A 19863-nucleotide genomic window follows, 5' to 3' on the forward strand; every position below is an offset into this window, starting at 1 on the left:
CATACTTTTTTGTTTATATTTTACTATAGTCCGGTCTCTGAGCACGTAGAATTTTGTCCAATGACCCCAAGCTACCCATCCTTATCGCTGAGCTCGCACACTCACTGCTGCCGCCCGTCGAACAGTCGCGACAGCAATATAATTACGAGCGAGCGATAGGGATAGGTAGCTTGGATCAATTTCTACGTGTTTCGCGACCAGACTTTAGCTGTGTTCGCGTGAAAATAGTTTGAACAATAGCATTACGAGTATATTGTGTGTTCAGGATCTTCAAATATAAAGCTGTTATTATTAGAAACGTTTTGTAATTTTTTTCTGTGCTGCTCCGCAATGAGGGCTATCGTTTTTATACTTAACAGTTGGCACCCCTGGCGATTGACAGGACCTTACTCTACAGTGGCGCCATCTTGATGAGTGCAAATGCGATAGTACTCCTACCACTTTAGCGCTCACCAGTTGGTGCCACTGTCTTCGCTACTAGCAAGTGACAGGACCTTACTCTACAGTGGCGCTAACGGGTGAGCGCTAAAACGATAGCCCTCATTGGCTTTAGAGTGATGCATGTTATACGTATAACCCAAAGCCTTCCTCGATAAATGAGCTATCCAACACAATTTTTGTTTTCAAATTGCACCAGTAGCTCCTGAGTATAGCGCGTTCAAGCAAACAAAAACAAAGAAACAAACTCTTCAGCTTTATAATATAAGTAAGGAGTATTATCGATTTTAGAAAAATAATCTTACGGTCTTTCCAACAAAATTTCAAAACCAAATATCCTGTTTGCCAAAATTCTCCGTTCGTGTGACCTTTTTTGCATTCAAAAGTAATTTTGTTGCCTTCTATGAATCTGTAGTAACCTATATCAGTCGCTTTGGCTGCCACCAAATTTGTGGTCGTGGTACTGGATACGGTTAGAGTAACGTCTCCTGTAAATAATATTAAAAATATTGAATAGGCTATAGTAAAGCAATAATTACGCGCGAGCGATAAGGATGGGTAGCTTGGGGTCATTGGACAAAATTCTACGTGCTCGCAGACCAGACTAGAGTGAATAGACAGTTTGACCCCAATAATTCGAAACCACAACTTTTTTAAAAAGACCCTTCATTCTGGTCTTAAAAACTTAATTGATTTTAAATTACCTGTAAGTAACGATTTTTGCTCGCATTGTAATTGTAAAAAGTAGTTTTATTAAGTTAACAAAATAGTGACGTCACTTGCTTATAGCGCCATACAAAATCTATAGGAGTTTCGTTTTGACAGTTTAAAAAAGTACGTCAATTGATTGGTGGTGTAAACATGCCTATTAATTTAATAAATAAATTAATAAGATATACTTGAGCATTTGTTATGGTGGTTGAGCCAAGCACGAGCCGAGGCAAAATTCGTGTCAAGGACCGACTTATGGACGTAGCACACTTATCAACCCGGAAAGGGATCGTGACCGTACAACTCGAGGCTGTCAGTATTCTTTGTATGAAACTCCGTGCTGCAACGCACACTTATCCGCATCGTAACGTAAACGCCTCGCTTTGCGGTTGACAGCGCGCGAAAGGCGATACGATGTTGGTCCCTTTCCGAGTTGATAAGTCTGCTATGACCTTTACGAGCCTCGAACGAGTTTCCTCAAGCGTTGGCTCGTGCTCCACTGCGCTTCGGCTATTGTCGGCTTTTGACGAATACAAGCAGATTTGCATCGCGTGAAGGTTGCGACCAGACAATGCATTGATCGCCATCGCTGCCCGCCGGCAGATCGCGTGTGATGGCGTTGGTTTGGCCGAACCATAAAGGCCCTCCAACCAAACCGAGTAGAACATTTCGCACCCACTGGGAATCGAAATCTGGATTTGAGATAGGTATTCCATTATTGCATGATACTCACGTTGTATTCTGACCATTAAGGAGCAGTTTGCGTAAGGGGCATAATATCCCCCATCGTAAGTGACACTGTCGCGTACGTAATGACCAATGTGAGTCAAAAATGAGCAGTTCCATAACCCTTCATACTCCTCGCTGCCAACAATATCCTAAAAAAGTATATTAAAAATGTTTATTTTATTAATTAACACGCTTTTACTAGGTCGTCCTCGTCGTGTATGTGTTACAGTCAATACTCATTATCGGTCAAAACCACTTTTGACTGAAAAAATCAGTTAAAAGTGGTTTTGACTGATGCCCTTGGTCAATATCACTTTTGACTGATTTTTCCAGTACAAAACAAAATGATATTATAATAATATGCTAGCTTGCAGAAGGCAGTGTAACTAAACTAGTGCTGAAAATAAACTTTGGATTTAAGTGATTTGTATAGAATTAAGTACTCACAAATGTGATTGTTTGTCCATTTAAGATGTTTAGTTTCGTATTTAAGCTTTTTGTTGATACATTATTACAACTGGAAATAAAAACAATGTTAATAAGTAATTATTTAGTCGATGTAACCACAGAATATACAGGGTGTAATTTTGTAATGCCATCAGAGGGCTGAGTGTGAGTCTACATCAAACGCGTTCACTAGTGAGCGCGTTTAGAAATATGTGAAGATTTTAGTTCTTTGAAAGTTTCCGCTAGGGGCGCTGAACAATCCGTCATACATTTAATGTCATTTTTTTTGCGTTTGATGTAAACTCACATTCAGCCCTCTGGAGGGATAGTACTCATAATACTGTACATGGAAAATTTTACTCAAAGAAAACATTTCTTTATTTTTAAAAAGAAATAGTATATTATATTAATATTTAATTTTACTCTTGTTTGGTCGAATCCATCCTTAGTCGAGTTCATACAAAGACCACAGTTATAGACTTTACAGAAATAGAATAGATGTAAAACAGCCTAGAATAGAATTTAAATAAATTCAAATGTATTTAATAACCGTTTCATGGGTAAAGGTCATATACACTTATCAACCCAGAAAGGGAACAACACCGTATCGCCTTTCGCCGCGAGGCGGTGCGGATAAGTGTGCGTTGCAGTGTGGAGTTTCATACACAGAATACTGACCGCCTCGAGTTGATACAGTTACGATCCGTTTCCGGGTTGATAAGTGTGCTTCGTCCTTAAAGATCGAATTATACTTACAATGCCAAATTAACATAACGACTCGGAGATTGAAAAGTCAATTTCATTGTATAACCCTCCCGTACGATTATATCGTTTCCACATTTAGGTATTTGATTTTTTATAACGCTGTCTATATTAAATACTGTAGTATCTGAAAAACACAATTTTTAACTATACAGGCTGTCCCAAAAAGTAGTGTCAAGCCGAATCCCAGAGGTAGAGCATTACTAGGGCAATCACCCGCATGTATATTCCGCGATTTTTTATAGATTTCGAGTTATGATTGATTTAAATTTCTGTTTCTTATGTAGTTTTTTGGTCACTGTGGCGCGAATAGTTAAGGTCCATGTCTGATTTTTTTATACTAGGCCTAGCTGATTCATCCATAACACGAATGTAAACTAAAAAAGTTAAAAATCCTCTATGTTGTAATAACAATCATACTAACTCGAAAACTATCACGCGGTGATTCGGGTAGCCCTAGCAATGCTCTACCTCTGGGCTTCGGCTTGTCACTACTTTTTGGGACACCCTGTATTAGTAACTAGCGGCAGCCCGCGACTTCGTCGTACGCGTGGACTCCGTTTTACCCCCTTAGGGGTAGAGTTTCGCAAAATCCGTTCTTACCGAAAGTGTGGCGGATGTCTACAGCCTTTATGGAACCTACCTATAGGTGTTATCTTTTCTGATATTTCGTGATTAATCAGTGACTATTTCGGTTTTTTAACGTAATATTATATTGTGATGATATCATAACTAAATATAATAAAATAAAATAAAGTTTCGAATTAACACAAGTTGCCTTTTTTTATTATGGTTTAAAGTGTACAAGAATTAGGTAACTAACTAACTAGTTATGTTAAGTCAACAATAGACATAAGGATAAATAGTTTGTATGTTTTCCTTGTGTTGAAATACTTGTTACGTACGCCTAATCTATGAAGATCGCTGCATCGACGCTGACCCAGTTTACCCAAATCAACATTGCAACTGCACTATGGACCGCGCGGAGCATCATCAGCAAAATGCGCCTCTCATGACGACAGCGGCGACGTTTCATTAATTTTACTAATTATTCTATAATCATATTCGTTTCATACTTCGAGACGGTATCACTAGGCTAGGCTAATTTTAGTTTAATTGTAATTTCTTTCTTTTAAATTAAATTTAATTAAATATAGTTTGCTTTTTCTTGGAACCTCCGGTTGCAGCTAACGAAATTGGCGCAGTCGGTAGGATATTCGCGGTTAGGCCCGGGTCGCGTATGAAGATTTCCGTTCACCGAGCCCTCCGAGTGGCTATCAAGTCGCGCTTCGAATATCCGAACCTACGGGAGCTACAGTCCAGAGGTGAATCAAGCCATCGATTCGTCCAGAAGAAAGCAATGCTGTAAGTCCTTGAATCTTTCAAGTCCTCACCTTCCTAATCCTAATTATATTAAACTTAATTAAGTTAGTTTCATATTACGTCGATAATGAAATAGTAATAGTGTACAAGTTCCCAATCTTTACTCTTTATACATACGACCTAATATACAAATTATCTATTGTCCCTAATGGAAATCACGAAATCCTTGTTCCATCATCCCCATTCCTAGCTATCCATGAGAAAGATTTCAAGCACATAGAGGCTGAATGCCCGAAGACCAGCAAATGGTTCTTATGTGAAGAAACACGAAGTCTCCAAAGCCAAACTTCAGCCCAATCACTGTCACACTAAATCAACCAGCAACGAACAACTAGACGACCGCCACTACGTCATCAACTTCCCTATTTCTACGAAGGTACATCTGTCCTGCGGGCAAGATCTTACAACACCAACAAGGAGTATCGAGGCAGCTATCTCGCAATTATCCCACACAAATTCCACATGGAAACATCTCTGTTGACCATCTCCAACCTCAAAGATCGACTAAAAGGACATGTGCTGACAATCACGAATCTACCGAAGGAACCAGAGTACGATATTTCTACAGTCAAACTAAACTCTATGAATCTGGATCATCTTCACACCACCAACATGAAGATTTCCCAGCATCCAAAGTTAAATCTTGAGAAGAATGTAGATTACAGTATATACCATACTACCATCCCATTGTACATGGTATTAATCGGTGCATCTGTACTCATCAGCGTCATACTATACCGCAAGTACTACAAGAAATTAGACTCTGTCCATATCCAGCCAAGGGAAACTCAGACACAAGGCACAATATACGCTGTACCAGAACCAAAGACAAGGGCAAGCCAACCCACACCTCAATTCACTACGAAATTCTTCGGTGGTGGCTGTTCTTCGGGGGGAGGTGTTACGTACGCCTAATCTATGAAGATCGCTGCATCGACGCTGACCCAGTTTACCCAAATCAACATTGCAACTGCACTATGGACCGCGCGGAGCATCATCAGCAAAATGCGCCTCTCATGACGACAGCGGCGACGTTTCATTAATTTTACTAATTATTCTATAATCATATTCGTTTCATACTTCGAGACGGTATCACTAGGCTAGGCTAATTTTAGTTTAATTGTAATTTCTTTCTTTTAAATTAAATTTAATTAAATATAGTTTGCTTTTTCTTGGAACCTCCGGTTGCAGCTAACGAAATTTACTGTCCTATATTATGTAAATGTATAATATATGTATAATTGCAATATAGTTTCGATTACACTGTTTGAGCTACATTTATGAAATTTTGAATTGTGAAGGGATCAAAACTAGTTCGAAATGGTTTTTAAAATACTACACACAACTGTTTAAATCATATATTTAAAATCGGTTCAGTAGATCCCGAGATTACCCCTTACAATTTAACAAATATACAAACACACTAACATTGCCTCTTTATAATATTAGTACCTATAGATTTAAATAAATACGGTAGGTATAACACTGACCTGCATAGGCATGCCCGAACGTGGAAAATATTATTATAATTCCTAAATAAGTGAACATAACTGGAACTTTACAGTCCACTGTTAGGAAACAACACACTTCACTGGAAGGCGATGATTGTATGAGTAATTATATGTATTTAGCCCTACAACAGCTACTCAGTACTGTGGCCATGGTTTATTGTTAGGATAGGATTAAGAAACTTTTTATCTTGAGAGCGAATCCGTCAATACAACCCGTATCTCTAGCATGAATAACTTTCGTCTTCGAATCGTTTGTCTATTCGACAAAATTCGATACTCAACCTTCGAATTAAACAATAACGTGACAATTTTGATTCTCAAAACAAGTTTCGTGCAACCATTTCTGGCGCTGTTGAAGTTTTCGTACTAAATCTTATGATGGCGATTCGAACTCGAAAGTTTTTCGTGCTAGCCGTACCGATCGAGTTACTGCGCACCTGGCTGCCGTGACGTCACATCGACGCTCTAAGACTGACACCACAGTAGATATAATGTACTGTGCTGACACGGCGAACGCGGGGAGGTGTGCGGGTGAGTGCGAGGGAGAGTAATATTTCTACAACTCGATTGGGTTGTAGAAATATTTATCTGTGGCGGGAACACGAGCGGTACGGTGAAATTTTAGCGGTGCGACGCCGGAAAGCGCTGTGTGTTTCGGCTCAAAATATTGTCCTAAAGACATTCGGTCGCTTCTTTTAAACAGGGTGGAGTTTTGTAATGCCACCTGAAGGGAAAGTAACTATTAATACTGTAGATAGAAAATTTTACTGAAAGAAAACATTCCTTTATTTTTGAAAAGAAAGAGAAATGCATTCAAAGATTTCCGAAAAAAATCGGAAATTCAAACCATAACAGACAATTTTCTGTACCTACATAATTAAAATAATTTAAGATTTCATGGTTTTCCATTCATTTGATTTATCAAGTTGTTAGAGAGATTTCATCCTTATACTTAACCCTAACGATCGATGCATTTTTATTGTGTTTTTTTAACAGATTCTAGTTGGTTCGATTCCAGGGTGTGGCAAGCATTTTTTTCGAAATCTTTGAATGCAGTTCTATTTCTTTTAAAAAATAAAGGAATGTTTTCATTGAGGAAAATTTTCTATCTGCAATATTAAGAGTACTTTCCCTCCAGGTGGCATTACAAAATTCCACCCTGTATACGGGTATTATCCGCATATCGTGCTAAATCGTGGTCGTACGAAACACAATGTGGTATTGTGGAGAACGAAATAAAGTGATAATTTATTATTATAAATTATTATCTTCAGTAAACCCAACATTTTGTTTCCTTAAAGCGTATTATTGATACCTAATACTCGTAATAATGTAATTTCAATATCTGCTGTCTTTGGGAATTGGCTTCGGCATTTTCTTTACAAGCTTTTGCCCTCCGCTTCACCCGCATGCATTTATAAGTTACTAGCTTTTTTACATATATACATTCATCGTGTATACCCACATATTGTATACACTCGAAAAATATAACCCTCTTTCTGGTGCAGTCGGGTAATAAAAGGAAAATAACTAATTCGTTCAGGGACACAGGATTGCGATGTAGTTATTGTTCAGGAATTATTATTAAAATATTTAGTTACCGACCGAATATTCGTTTACCTACTTTTTGGGCCATTTTTGTACATAAATGGACATTCGGCTATATTTTCGTTTTCTGCCATAAACCAGCCGAAGCTTCGGCCAAGCCGAATATCAGAAATACGTGAATACGAAGATATCCGAACGTTATAGGTGACGTTTAACCTCAGATCATAGAAGGGAATAGATGTGAAACGGGGGCGTGGCGCGTGTCTCCGCGATATGCCCAGAAACGAACATCGCCCGCGACGCCAGGTTAGTCGCGATTCAGTCGTACCAGGCCTGGCTCACTCCGCGCGGTACATCCGATAATTACCTACAGCGAAGCGCCCCGCCGGCGGGTATTATATCAGTCGAGTGTCACGCGCGCGCCCGTCCAGGACGCTAGCGTGCGTTGTAGTACCTAATTCTATGATCGAAGTATTATTTAAAAATGGACATAAAGAGAAAGAAATATTATTGTGCAGCGTTCAGGTGTTTAAATTCGAAAAGAAATCTACCGGATTTATCTTTTTTTTCGCTTCCCAAAGATGCTGAAAGGTATGTTGGCCATGTAGGTAATCAATAATTCTTAGGATAGTATAGGAACCTAACCTACCATGTCTACTGCTCAGAATGCGTTCGTTCGTTTCAGCCAAAAATAACGTCCACTGCTGGACAAAGGCCTCTCCCAAAGGCCTCTCAAGATTTTCCATAATCAATGCGTACTTACCTACATACGTACCTCATTACAAATAAGTAGATTAATTATTTTTTTACTAGACACTACTAGACAGCAACCCTAACAGCGTAAGAAGAGTTCAGAGGCACGCGATAGAAAGAGACAAAACTTGTAGGTGAATAAAATTGTAGGTACTTAGTGCTGTGCGAGCTGAATTCCACTGTATCGCGTCGTAGCAAGACTCGCATTTATTTAAATCGTCTTGCGGAGTAATCCTTCTGTACCTGTACTATTACTTATTCTGTGGTCGTACTGAGGAAATGTTCTCCGATATTGTTGGATAATGCGTCGTAACGTGCAATAACATAAGTGAAACGAAGAACTACAGGAACAATTAAGTCATTTACCACATGTAAGTATTGCAAATCCATTGGTATTTTGCTTATAAATAAAAAAAACTAAACATTTTTACGAACGAATTCAGTGCCGTGACATTTACTGCGATATCGAAATTAGTGGTGATAAAAATTCAAACACGTTGTACATTGACGATTTAGTTAGCAACCACTTTATGTCATGCGTAACTACTGCGCAATGTATTTTATTTCTTCCGATATCCACTGACGCGTGAAAATACACAGTACGGCCGCATGTGCCGGTCGTAACATAGTGCAGGGCTCGTGTTCTAATACGGTTTCCTATTATCGATAAATAGAAGTAAATTATTATTTTCTATTTTCTAATTTTGAATGAAAAAATCATGAGTTGCTTGCGATTTTTAAGTTTTTACAAAAACAATAACAATAGTAGAAGGGATTAGTAACTGTCAACTATGTAATTACTATAAGAGCTAGTTGAAAGCCTAATATAGGCATTATTTTTGATAAACATAGGCGGTACGAATTTCGGTAATAATTAAAAAGTTAATGCGCGATAGTAGTTAATAATAATTACAGTGATCCTGTTATTATTATTAAAGTAAATAATAATATATTACCAATATTGTAAATACTGGTAAAAATCGCAAGTACCTACTTAACCCATGACTTTTCATACAAACTTTGTCAGTCTATAACTTCTATACTCCATCGATAACGACATTGAGCTTTGGTTGGAGTAAATTAATATAAGGTAACTTCATTTAGTCCCAATAATTGATTCTGAGTTTTTCGTCCATACAAAATGGAACTGACTCCTTTATGCAAAAATCGTTAAAGAACATAATAATAACGTATAATAATAAAAAGGTTTTCATACAAGCATTTTTTAAACCAATTTCGAGCCTTGCCCCCAGGATTTAAAGTATCGATATCTTATCGACTCCATTTTATCTTTCTTCTCTCTAATTGCTTTTTTCAAAGTGTGCGTCACGTCACGCGGCCATTGATTGGCCATAAGGCACGCCTTCTGGCCAATCACAGCACTTTTAAGCCGGTTGCACATGTTGTCGTAGACTCTCAGTCGCTTTGTTTTTACACAGTTGAATGTGTGTGTGGGAGCTGTGGTGGGGGAAATGTGGGGACACTGGTTCTCGTTGTAGTTACGCGCGACTTCATATCTATTCTCTTTCTATGATCTGAGCGTTTAACGTTCGGATATCTTCGGAGTGAATGCGGGTGCACTCATGGTACCAAAAACATAGTGAAATTTATTCACAGTTGATGGACAGATTTGGCTTAGGACTGATTGTAGCAACCCGGTCTAAATCATTTTACTTTTCGTGAAATTCAGCCCCGCCTCGCGGTTGACAGCGTGGCGAGAGGTTATACCATAGGTGATACGGTGTTGATCCCTTTTCAGGTTGATAAGTGTGTTATGACCTTTAGTTACTTTTCATTATAAAAAAAAATCACAGCCGTTTTCAAGCAATTTATAATTAAAAAAAAAAGGTTTTACAAAAATAATTATACACTATTAGGCGGTTATCACACTGCGCCGCGCTCCGCCACGGAGCGCGGGACGACAGATTTAATTATTGTATGCAAGTACCTCAGTTTGTATATGTCACCGTAAGATTACAAACATCGTTCGATTACAATCTATCTCGTGAGATTGTAAACTGTCGAAAAATTGTGAACCGTAACATATGATTGCAATTTAACGCATTATTTTTCGCTATATTGTAATCTATCGAAGTGAAACTGTAAAATTACAATCTGTCCCGCGTCAAATTGTCAACTGTCCGAAAGCTCTTCCTGATTGGTCGGTCTTATTGTAAGAGCGACCAATCACGACCAGCCGTTCTTTGTCCCCACAGAGTTAGAAGTGAAATAGAGGTGTTAGTTAAATAAAATAAATACACTTTAAAAATTCTTCAAGTATTCATTTATTATTTAGTAGGTAACAATTATTTTGTCTTTAAACATAAAATAAAATTGGAAATATTAAAAAAACACTTTTTTTAAAAATATTTTGTCGTGTAACAAAAAATAAAATTAAACACAAAAACGGTTATTTTGTCCTCAAACACGAACTGAAATTGGGAAATTATAAAAAAAAAACTTATAAAAAATCAATCATTTTGTCCTGTAACACAAATTAAAATACCTTGAGGTTTAATTATGCTGTACTCATCTAACAATTTTATTATACTTTGTATTCTTTGATTTGTCCATTCTAATTTTTTACTATTTTCATTATGCCCACTGTAATATTTTTGTTACTCTATGGTAAATTCGTTTGGATTAACAATACCTGTTTTTTCAGAGGTATTTTGTTGACCAGGCTCAATATCCGACATGGCAAATAGTATTCAATGAGATCACTTAAGTTCACACGCATACAAATATTAAAACACGAAAAATTTATGTAATTTACGTTATGTTCGGAAACTAGCACTAATTCGTTAGTTTATCACAGATTTTTTTACGTCCACAATAATTTTACATAACTAATTCTATAGATTTGTTATTTAAAGAATTATTTTTAACACGAAATTAATTTATAATCACAAAAACAATAGTTAAACACCGGCGAGGGTGGAGCGAGAGTTTTCATCAATGAGCGCCTGACCCGGCTGAATCGCCAGCTCTTTCACCGGGTTCGGGAGGAGTGCCGTCGTCTCCAGTGGAAGTACACTTGGACTAGGAGGGGCCGCGTTTTCGCTCGTAGAGGCGACGGCGCGCAGGTGTTCCAGCTGCGCTCTATGGAGGACGTTGTGAGGGTGTTCGGCTCCCCGGCGCAATGACTGGCGGTCGACTGTAAAATAATAAAAATATTTACTAAGTCACACATTCTTTGTAAAACCAATAGTATCAAAGCATCTTTTGCTAACAACTGGCTTACCCAAAATTTGTTTTATATGCTTCATTTATCGCTTTTTTGTCTCGTTGTTGTTGGTTCGGTACTGATAATTTCCAGCGGTGATACAATTTCACACTATCACAGGTTGTTCCAGTGTAGGATATTGCTGAGAAAAAAGAAACATAATTTTAAAGACTATATCTCTATTCTAAATATTAACTTTTTCAAATTAATTTTATTTATTTATTTGAGTAATGTATTTACACATAAAGACCATCTCATTAAGGCAGTTCAATGTTGTTTATATAATGTACAAACATCACAGGCCTGGGGTTAAAGAATTTATTGGTTGGTTTTTTCAATGCGGGGTCTCTCTGTACTAAACAGGAGGAATTTATAGTAGCAATGAATGACTTGGCTCCGGATATAATGGCTGTAAACGAGACCTGGCTGAGGGCTGGGGAGGGAGACAGGGCTCCTAAGCTAACTGATTACCGACTGAGACATACCCCGAGGCCATGCCACATTAGGAGAGGCCGAGGGGGTGGGGTAGGTTTCTACATACGGAGAGGTATAAATGTGAGATCTTGTTCTCATCCCAGCACTACGGAATCGGTAGAGCAGATGTGGATTTCTACACGCATTCTCAATCAGGTCATAGTAGTCGGCACAGCTTACAGGCCACCTTGGCAGGATCCTGAGTTGTTTCTTAATGCGATATCTGAGTCTATTGCCTCATTCACTTGGGCGGATGGACTAATTTTGACTGGAGACTTTAATATAGATCTGCTTGATGGGAGCAGTGGGAGATGCAGGGAGCTTGTGCAATGCTTACACAGTCAAAACCTCAAGCAATTAGTGACTGAGCCAACTCACTTCACGGACCATAGCGAGACTCTAATTGATGTGATTTGCACAGATTTGCGAGCACTCCGGGTATCAGTTAGGCATTCTCCGGATTTGGGAGGGCACGCCATGCTGTCGGCAGAGTTCAGGATTAAAGCCGAGAAAATCAGTCCCCGATGGGTGACATACCGGCCTTTCAAGGACATAGTCTTGGAACAACTGGAACGGGACCTAAGCACCGTCGATTGGAGTGGTCTCAGACTTAACTGTCTCGACCACGTAGACCAGCTCGTGGAGGCCTTCACACAATGTGTCATGGGATTGATGGACTTACATGCTCCAATAAAAACACGTAGATTCAAACATCCCCCGCATCCTTGGATCACTGATACCATCAAGGAAATGATTCGTGTTAGAGATGACTATCACAAAAAGTTCCAGCAGCAGAAAACCTCAGACCTCAAAAACAGTTACAAAACTATGAAGTACCTAGTCTTGAATGCAATTGAATGTGAGAAGACCTGTTTTTTTACTAAGCAAATTAACAATAATTTAAGCAACTCAAAACAGCTCTGGAGGAACCTAAAAAGCACTATACTGCCAAACAAAAAGAACTTTGATGACCTGCCTTCATCATTCAATGACCCGGATCTGATCAACACACACTTCCTGAATGTGCCAGGTGAAAACAGAGTTACAATATCACAATTGACCTTTTATGAGCATCATAGGCATAGTAACGCTGCCACCTTCACACTACACACAGTTAACGAGGACTCAGTCCTTAAGACCATCAGGGGTCTGAGATCAAACGCACAGGGTAGTGATGGTCTTACTCTGGACATGATTTTGCTCACCTTGCCCTACTCGCTGGGGGCTATTACTGCAATGGTCAATCGATCGATATTGGAAGGCGTATTTCCAAAGAATTGGAAGGTTGCGGTTGTGAGACCGCTACCCAAGACAAGTCAGCCTATCACAGTTCAGGAACTCCGACCTATAAGCATCTTGCCGTGCCTTTCAAAAATATTAGAAAGAGTTGTGTGTAACCAACTTACTGACTATCTTGAAGCACATGACATCCTCCCTCGTTATCAGTCTGGCTTTCGAAAAGGGTACGGCACGACAACTGCACTGGCGGATGTGGTCGATAACTTGCTGGTTGCTCAGGATCGGGGGATGCTAACAATTCTCGCACTACTGGACTTTTCTCGGGCTTTCGACTCAATTAATATTTCTCTGCTGCTATCCAAACTAACCTATTATGGCCTCGACAGTGGTTCAGTTAAGTGGTTCCACAGTTATTTGACCCAGCGACTGCAGTGTGTGGAGTTGAGAAGGGTGGACGGCACTTCGATGAGATCTCAACCTCAAATGGTTACTCGCGGGGTTCCTCAAGGGTCCATTCTGGGACCAATCCTGTACATCCTATACAGTGCCGACATCACTAACACTATCGCAAATTGTCATCACCATCTGTATGCCGATGACTTGCAGGTGTACCTCTCTTTTGCACCGGCTGATTTTGCCGTTGCTGTGGCTAAAGTGAACAAAGACCTGAACAGCATCTCTGACTGGAGCAGCTCAAATTGTTTAAAGATTAACCCAAAAAAGTCCCAGTTCTTGGTTATAGGGACACCCAAAAACATTGCTAAACTCAAAGATGTAACTCTAAACATTAATATAGACGGAGAACCTATCGCAAGGGTTGACGCAGCCAGAAATCTGGGACTTGTTATGGATTGTAATCTGAAATTTGAAAATTATGTAGCGGAGTGTGTAAGAAATAGTCTCTATCGGCTCAAACTCCTGTACAAGTTGCGACCCTACCTGAGCGAGAAACTCAGAATTCTACTCTGTGAGTCCTTGGTCCTCAGCAGATTTAATTACTGCGACTCTGTTTACGGTCCGTGCCTTCTGTCAAGAACATCCAGACTTATCCAGAGAGTACAGAATGCATGTGCGCGGTTCTGTTTTTCGGTTCCGCCTCGCTCTCATATCACCCCTTATCTTAATGCCGCAAATATGATGAAGATGGAGGCACGTAGAAGACTTCATTTAGCCACCTTGATGTTTGGAGTCATTACTACAAAGAAACCTAAATACCTATTCCTAAAGCTGGAGTGGGTCCACAGCGGATATCCAAGGAGGCAGTGCACCCACATCTTTGCTACTCCAAGACATCGCACTGTGGCATTTCGAGGCTCCTTCAGATTCGCTGCGTCGCGGTGCTGGAACGACCTGCCACCGCCATTGCGTGCCCTGCTTGTCAGAAACACCTTTAAAACTCATGTAAGGAAGCACTTTATCTCACTGCAAAAGACGAGTGGCGCAGATGCACTTACAGGGGGATGTACACGACGTGCGCGTGCGTTGGCAGGCGTGTCCCAGCATAAATAATTTCTAGCGTCCGGTTGAGCTTCGACTGGCGGTTTCCCCGGCTTTTTGGCGCACCCTAAAACAATCCTTCCATTATGCAATTGGAATGGAACGTAGAACCAAATAACCATCAGTTAGGTAATGCTTACCGGGAAGTGCGGTGCGGCGTGTTTGCCGGGCTAGGTACGAGCGAGCGGGGTGGATCCACGCGAGACATTTTCTCTCTCTTCCTGCTGTCGCCTGCCGTAATTTCAATAATAAAGAGCTTTTCTCGCTTTATTACGTGGCAAACACATGGCATAAATGACGTCTCTCGCGAAAATTTGTAAAATTAATGGCTGTTCTAAATATTTAATTTGCTGGGTAACCTTTTTTCTCTCCGTGACAGTTTTTTCTCTTTATTTTAAATTATTATTTTTTTTTTTTTTTTTACACCGCTTTAGGAACTTTCATTTTGCCACCGCTGTCGTGTACTTAACCGTGGCATTAAAAAGTTGCTGTAATGCGATCTTTATCGATGAACAGTATTTAGCATTATTTACTTGGAATGTCTTTCTTTGGAATAATCAATCAATTACCTTAAATAAATAATTAGTACACACAGCCCCCCTAGACAAAACGCACTTTTTGATCGAATCGAAAATCGAATCCGTCAAATTCCATACAAAAAAGGGGCTTTTCGACCACTTTTCGACTGGTTTGCGATTATAATGGCACTTTGTCTAGACCCACTGGAGTTGTCAAGCCGATTAATTTTAATTTATTACGATACTTACGATATCATCTGTGCGATTAATCGATATAATAATTCGATTTTCGAGGTTTTGTTGTTGTTGTTTCTTGTCACAGATTAGAGAGCATGTTTCTTGTTATGTTTTTTTATTTTTATTCTTCTCTTGTGTTGTTTGGATAAGTTATTTGTATTTTTTTTTTTTTTTTATTCTTGATGCGTACTGAGCCCCGATTGCGGTAATTTTTAGCGTCGGCAGTCCGGACGCGCTTCTCGATTCTGCGATACGATTGGTCGTTCAACAGCGTACTTCAGTTGTTTTGACCAATCGTATTGCGGAGTCGGAAGCGCGTCTGGATTGTGGGCGTTGGAAGTTGCCGTAGTCGGGGCTCTGTAACCGAATTATACACACAACCCTGCGTTGCGTGCCCCCTGGAGAGACATCGAACTTTCACTAATTATAATTTACGGTTACATTATTTTTGGACGGTGTCTTCTCCAAGGGTTGCGCAATAAGCAAGGGCGTCCGCGGAAGACCAGCTTCGTGACTTGCCCTTTTGAGCATGTCACGATAAATGCTGAGCGGGTGCCTATTGGCACAGTTTTTTCTCACCACTTGTTTTGATAGCCTACATATTTTGTGTTTTTGTTGTTTTTTTGTATTGTGTCTTTTTTTACTGTGTCAATAAACCTTTTCTATTCTATTTATTCTATTCTAGTTTACATTTAACAACAAACCAAATAACAAACAAATATGGCGAGTGCCGGGATGGCGGGGGGCACATAACGTTCAACCAATCAGCGCCTGAGATCACAATTTGACCGCTTCCCATCGATAGATTACAATAAAGCGAAAAATAATGCGTTAAATTGCAATCATATGTTACGGTTCACAATTTTTCGACAGTTTACAATCTCACGAGATAGATTGTAATCAAACGATTTTTATAATCTTACGGTGACATATAGAAAACACGCGCGGCACTTCACACTGACAACGCGTCCGCGCGCGGGTTTTTTTTATATGAAATCACGCGCTCCGCGGCGGAGCGCGGCGCAGTGTGATAACCGCCTTAAACAGTTTTAAATCATTTATCACTTTTTAAAGCGCATTGTAAACACAGGGTGTCATAAAATAAGTTTTGTGAATATGTATTTAATAACTAATAATATTTTATGTTTAGAAAAGTTTAACAGCGGAATCTGGTGCCAAACTAAGCTTAGCTTGTACTACGGGCATTAGGCCCGGTTCCCTCCCACCAAGGCGGAGCGGAGCGCAGAATTTTTTAAATAACCAATCAAAAATTATTCAGGAAACCAGGAAATTACATTCTTTCGGTTTCTACCCTCCGCTCCGCTTCAGCAGAAATATATCGAGCGGAGAGGAGATGAGTCGTTCGGAGCATTTTTCTATATAATTTGACAGTGGCGGAGGTGCGGTGCGGAGCTGTGCGGAGTGTGTTGTCCCTTCATAGACAGCAATAAATTGACAGGTGATAGCTATGCACTAAAGGTAGTACGCTAAAAGTAGCCAGATTTAACAATTTATATTAATTTAATTTTTTAACATTTGTGAAACTTAAAATTATTTACAACTAGCTTTCCGCCCGCGGCTTCGCCCGCGTGGAATTTTGTCTGTCACAGAAAAACTTTATCGCGCGCGTCCCTGTTTCAAAAACCGGGATAAAAACTATCCTATGTTCTTTCCCGGGACTCAAACTATCTCTATGCCAAATTTCATCAAAATCGGTTGCGAGGTTTAAGCGGGAAAGCGTAACAGACAGACAGACAGACAGACAGAGTTACTTTCGCATTTATAATATTAGTTGGGATACTGTGGAAACATAACTTACTAAAATATTAAATCGCAACTTATTGATAGAAAATAGTTGTGATGATTTGTATTTTTTGTATTTAAAACGAAATGCGTACTCAGAGGGCTAGACTGAGTAACATTAATGACAATAACGACACAAGACAACGCCGGATCGAAACGAATCCGCAATTACATCTGTCGCGTTTGTAACTTTGTCTAAGGAGCTCAGCTTTGTAACCAAGGCGAGCTAACCTACGTTAAAACATTAAGCTGAGTATAGACTAAAGCCCGGTCTGTGAGCACGTAGAATTTTGTCCAATGACCCCAAGCTACCCATCCTTATCCCTCGCGCGTAATTAAATTGCTGTCGCGACTGTGCGACAGGCAGCAGCAGTGAGTGTGCGAGCGCGACAGCAACATAATTACGCGCGAGCGATAAGGATGGGTAGCTTGAGGTCATTGAACAAAATTCTACGTGTGCTCGCAGACCAGACTATAGATAGAGCATTTACTTTTAACAGAACATCAAGCCGCTCTATGAAATGTCTAATATCGCACCCAACGAACCAAACGTCATTTATGTTACCTATTTTGTACTCGCAAGAACGTAACATTACATAGAAATGTTCTAGTCTACACTCACCTTTAGACGATAGATATAAATATCATTGTACATAATATCGCCCATTTGCGACGACACTGTGACATCTCGACATATACGATTTTTTGTTTTACCGAAATTCTGAACCGCGATCTTGCGTTCTTTTATCTCCAAAAACAGGGTATTTGTTACTCCAAAAACAACAATACTATGAGAGAAAGAGACAAAATATTACGTTATAGCGCTGGCTCGTTCGGCGATCTAGTTGGCTTCGACACTGTGACGGATTACTAATGTTTGGCCAAAAAACGTTTCCCAAATTATCACATCGCAAACAACGTTTCGCAAATTTTCATTTGGCAAATTCTCATTTGGCAAAGCAACTTATTGCAAACTTTTAATTCGCAAATGTTTTTTTTGGCATATTATTGTTTAGCAAATTATTGTTTGGCAAAGTATGGTTTGCCAAATGTTTCATTAGGCAAAAATATTTCACGATAAACTATTTACAAAATAATTTGATTGGTGCATAGAATGGTATACAAATTAGCTTGTGGTTATTATTTTGTTTAGTGGGGAGTTAATATAAAATTTGTTCTACATTAATTTCCTTATTTCATTCTTTGTATCGAAATTTCCAAATGATTCAATAACAATAGAGGTGATTCTAGCGCTCGGCGGCCGCTGCCGCGGCACGCTTCGCTCGCCTTCGCGCATTAAGGGTCACTGTTCTAACCTAACCTAACCTACTATTTTCTGCAATACCTACTTTTTGCAACCATACTATTTTCTGCAATGTTTTACATAAAATTATTATGAAAACCATGATCATGTGCCTTATGCTTTGATTTGTGGGTAACGGTGGGTAAGTATGTGAAGTGTCAATGTGACCAAACAAATTATTTGGAATATAATATTTGGCAACATAAAACATTTGCTATACAGGGTGTTACTTTGCATTCTTGCCATATTTACAGAGGTAACTATGTTACTGATACTGAACACAAATCCGTTAAAAAATAATGCCCGAAAATTTTGATTTTTAATTTTGAATATTTTATTTTATCGACAATCTGTTAAACACATCACTAACTATCGTAACGCATGCACATCACTTGTTAGCGATGGCGATGGAGACTTTTTTACTTTTTATTGTATTTTTAAATATCTATTGCAATCTATTGTCTTTAAAATGTCTTTTTGACACTTTTGTAAAAAACTGAGAAATCCATCAATCACAAATCACGTTATAAATAATACAAAAATGACTGAAGTGTATTCAAACAACGAATAATTTAATCAAAATGGTGCTTGGAGTGTCTGCAAGACGTCTTAGACGAAATGCTTGATGACGTACCTACCCTTAGCGTTACACCAAATGCTCTACTACCAGCAGGATGGTGCTCCCCCACAATAAGGACGTCAAGTGCGCGAATAATACGTTTGGTGAACAGTGGATTGGACGAGGGGGTCCAGTAACTTGGCCACCACGATCCTCGGACCTAACACCAATGGACTATTATTTTTGGAGTGACTTGAAACGACCTGGTATGCGCAGAAGAGATAAAAAGTGTAAACGTGTTACGTGAAAGGATTGCTTCAGCGAAACTGAGACAAAACGTTTATGTGTTACGAAAACTAAAGCGAAATACCTACGCTTCGCCGTGCTAGACTATGCCTTCATCAGAACGGAGAACACTTTGAACACTTGCTTCGCAGTACGTAAACTTTGTAAGTAGGAACTCATAAATAAATAATTAATTGTGAATAAGGTGATTTCATTTCAGAGGTACCTACTTAATTCATTAATTTGTAAAAATAGGGAACAATGTTATAAATTAATTAAAAGCGTAATAATTATTACGTATTTTTGACGGTCCTAAGCCCGTAAAGTAGAAACTGAGAGTAGAAAGGAAAATCTAAAATCAACCGAAGAGTATTTTAAAATAATTATTATGACTGGATAAAAAGGCTGGTACCCAGAGCCATAAAACATCACAGATTAAT

General features: G+C 39.2%; 1 protein-coding gene and 1 long non-coding RNA gene across 7 annotated transcripts in view; both read right to left on the reverse strand.

Moving 5' to 3' along the window:
• Positions 1–19863, reverse strand: part of LOC135085670 (uncharacterized) — a 114298-nt gene that overhangs the window by 28088 nt on the left and 66347 nt on the right. For 2 of the 4 annotated variants that reach the window (XM_063980462.1, XM_063980465.1), the window contains exons 4-5: positions 1883–2027; positions 744–926 (exon numbers count right to left, since the gene is read on the reverse strand). In XM_063980462.1, coding sequence (XP_063836532.1) covers positions 744–926; positions 1883–2027 — 328 coding nt within the window. Of the gene's footprint in view, positions 1–743; positions 927–1882; positions 2028–2325; positions 2396–3081; positions 3215–5960; positions 6228–19863 lie in introns of those variants that run through there. The other 2 variants (XM_063980464.1, XM_063980463.1) reach the window with 2 other exon arrangements.
• Positions 11171–15078, reverse strand: LOC135085717 (uncharacterized). Of its 3 annotated transcripts, none has more exons than XR_010260201.1 (5): positions 14859–15077; positions 14676–14796; positions 14437–14571; positions 11527–11650; positions 11171–11439 (listed from the first exon to the last, which is right to left on the reverse strand). It is a non-coding gene; the product is annotated as an uncharacterized LOC135085717 (long non-coding RNA). The 3 variants fall into 3 exon arrangements; XR_010260200.1 differs by having other exon boundaries at positions 14676–14785; positions 14859–15076; XR_010260202.1 differs by lacking the exon at positions 14437–14571 and having other exon boundaries at positions 14676–14785; positions 14859–15078.

Source organism: Ostrinia nubilalis, chromosome 29 (genome assembly GCF_963855985.1).
Source record: "Ostrinia nubilalis chromosome 29, ilOstNubi1.1, whole genome shotgun sequence".
Classification (NCBI taxonomy): Eukaryota; Metazoa; Arthropoda; class Insecta; order Lepidoptera; family Crambidae; genus Ostrinia; species Ostrinia nubilalis.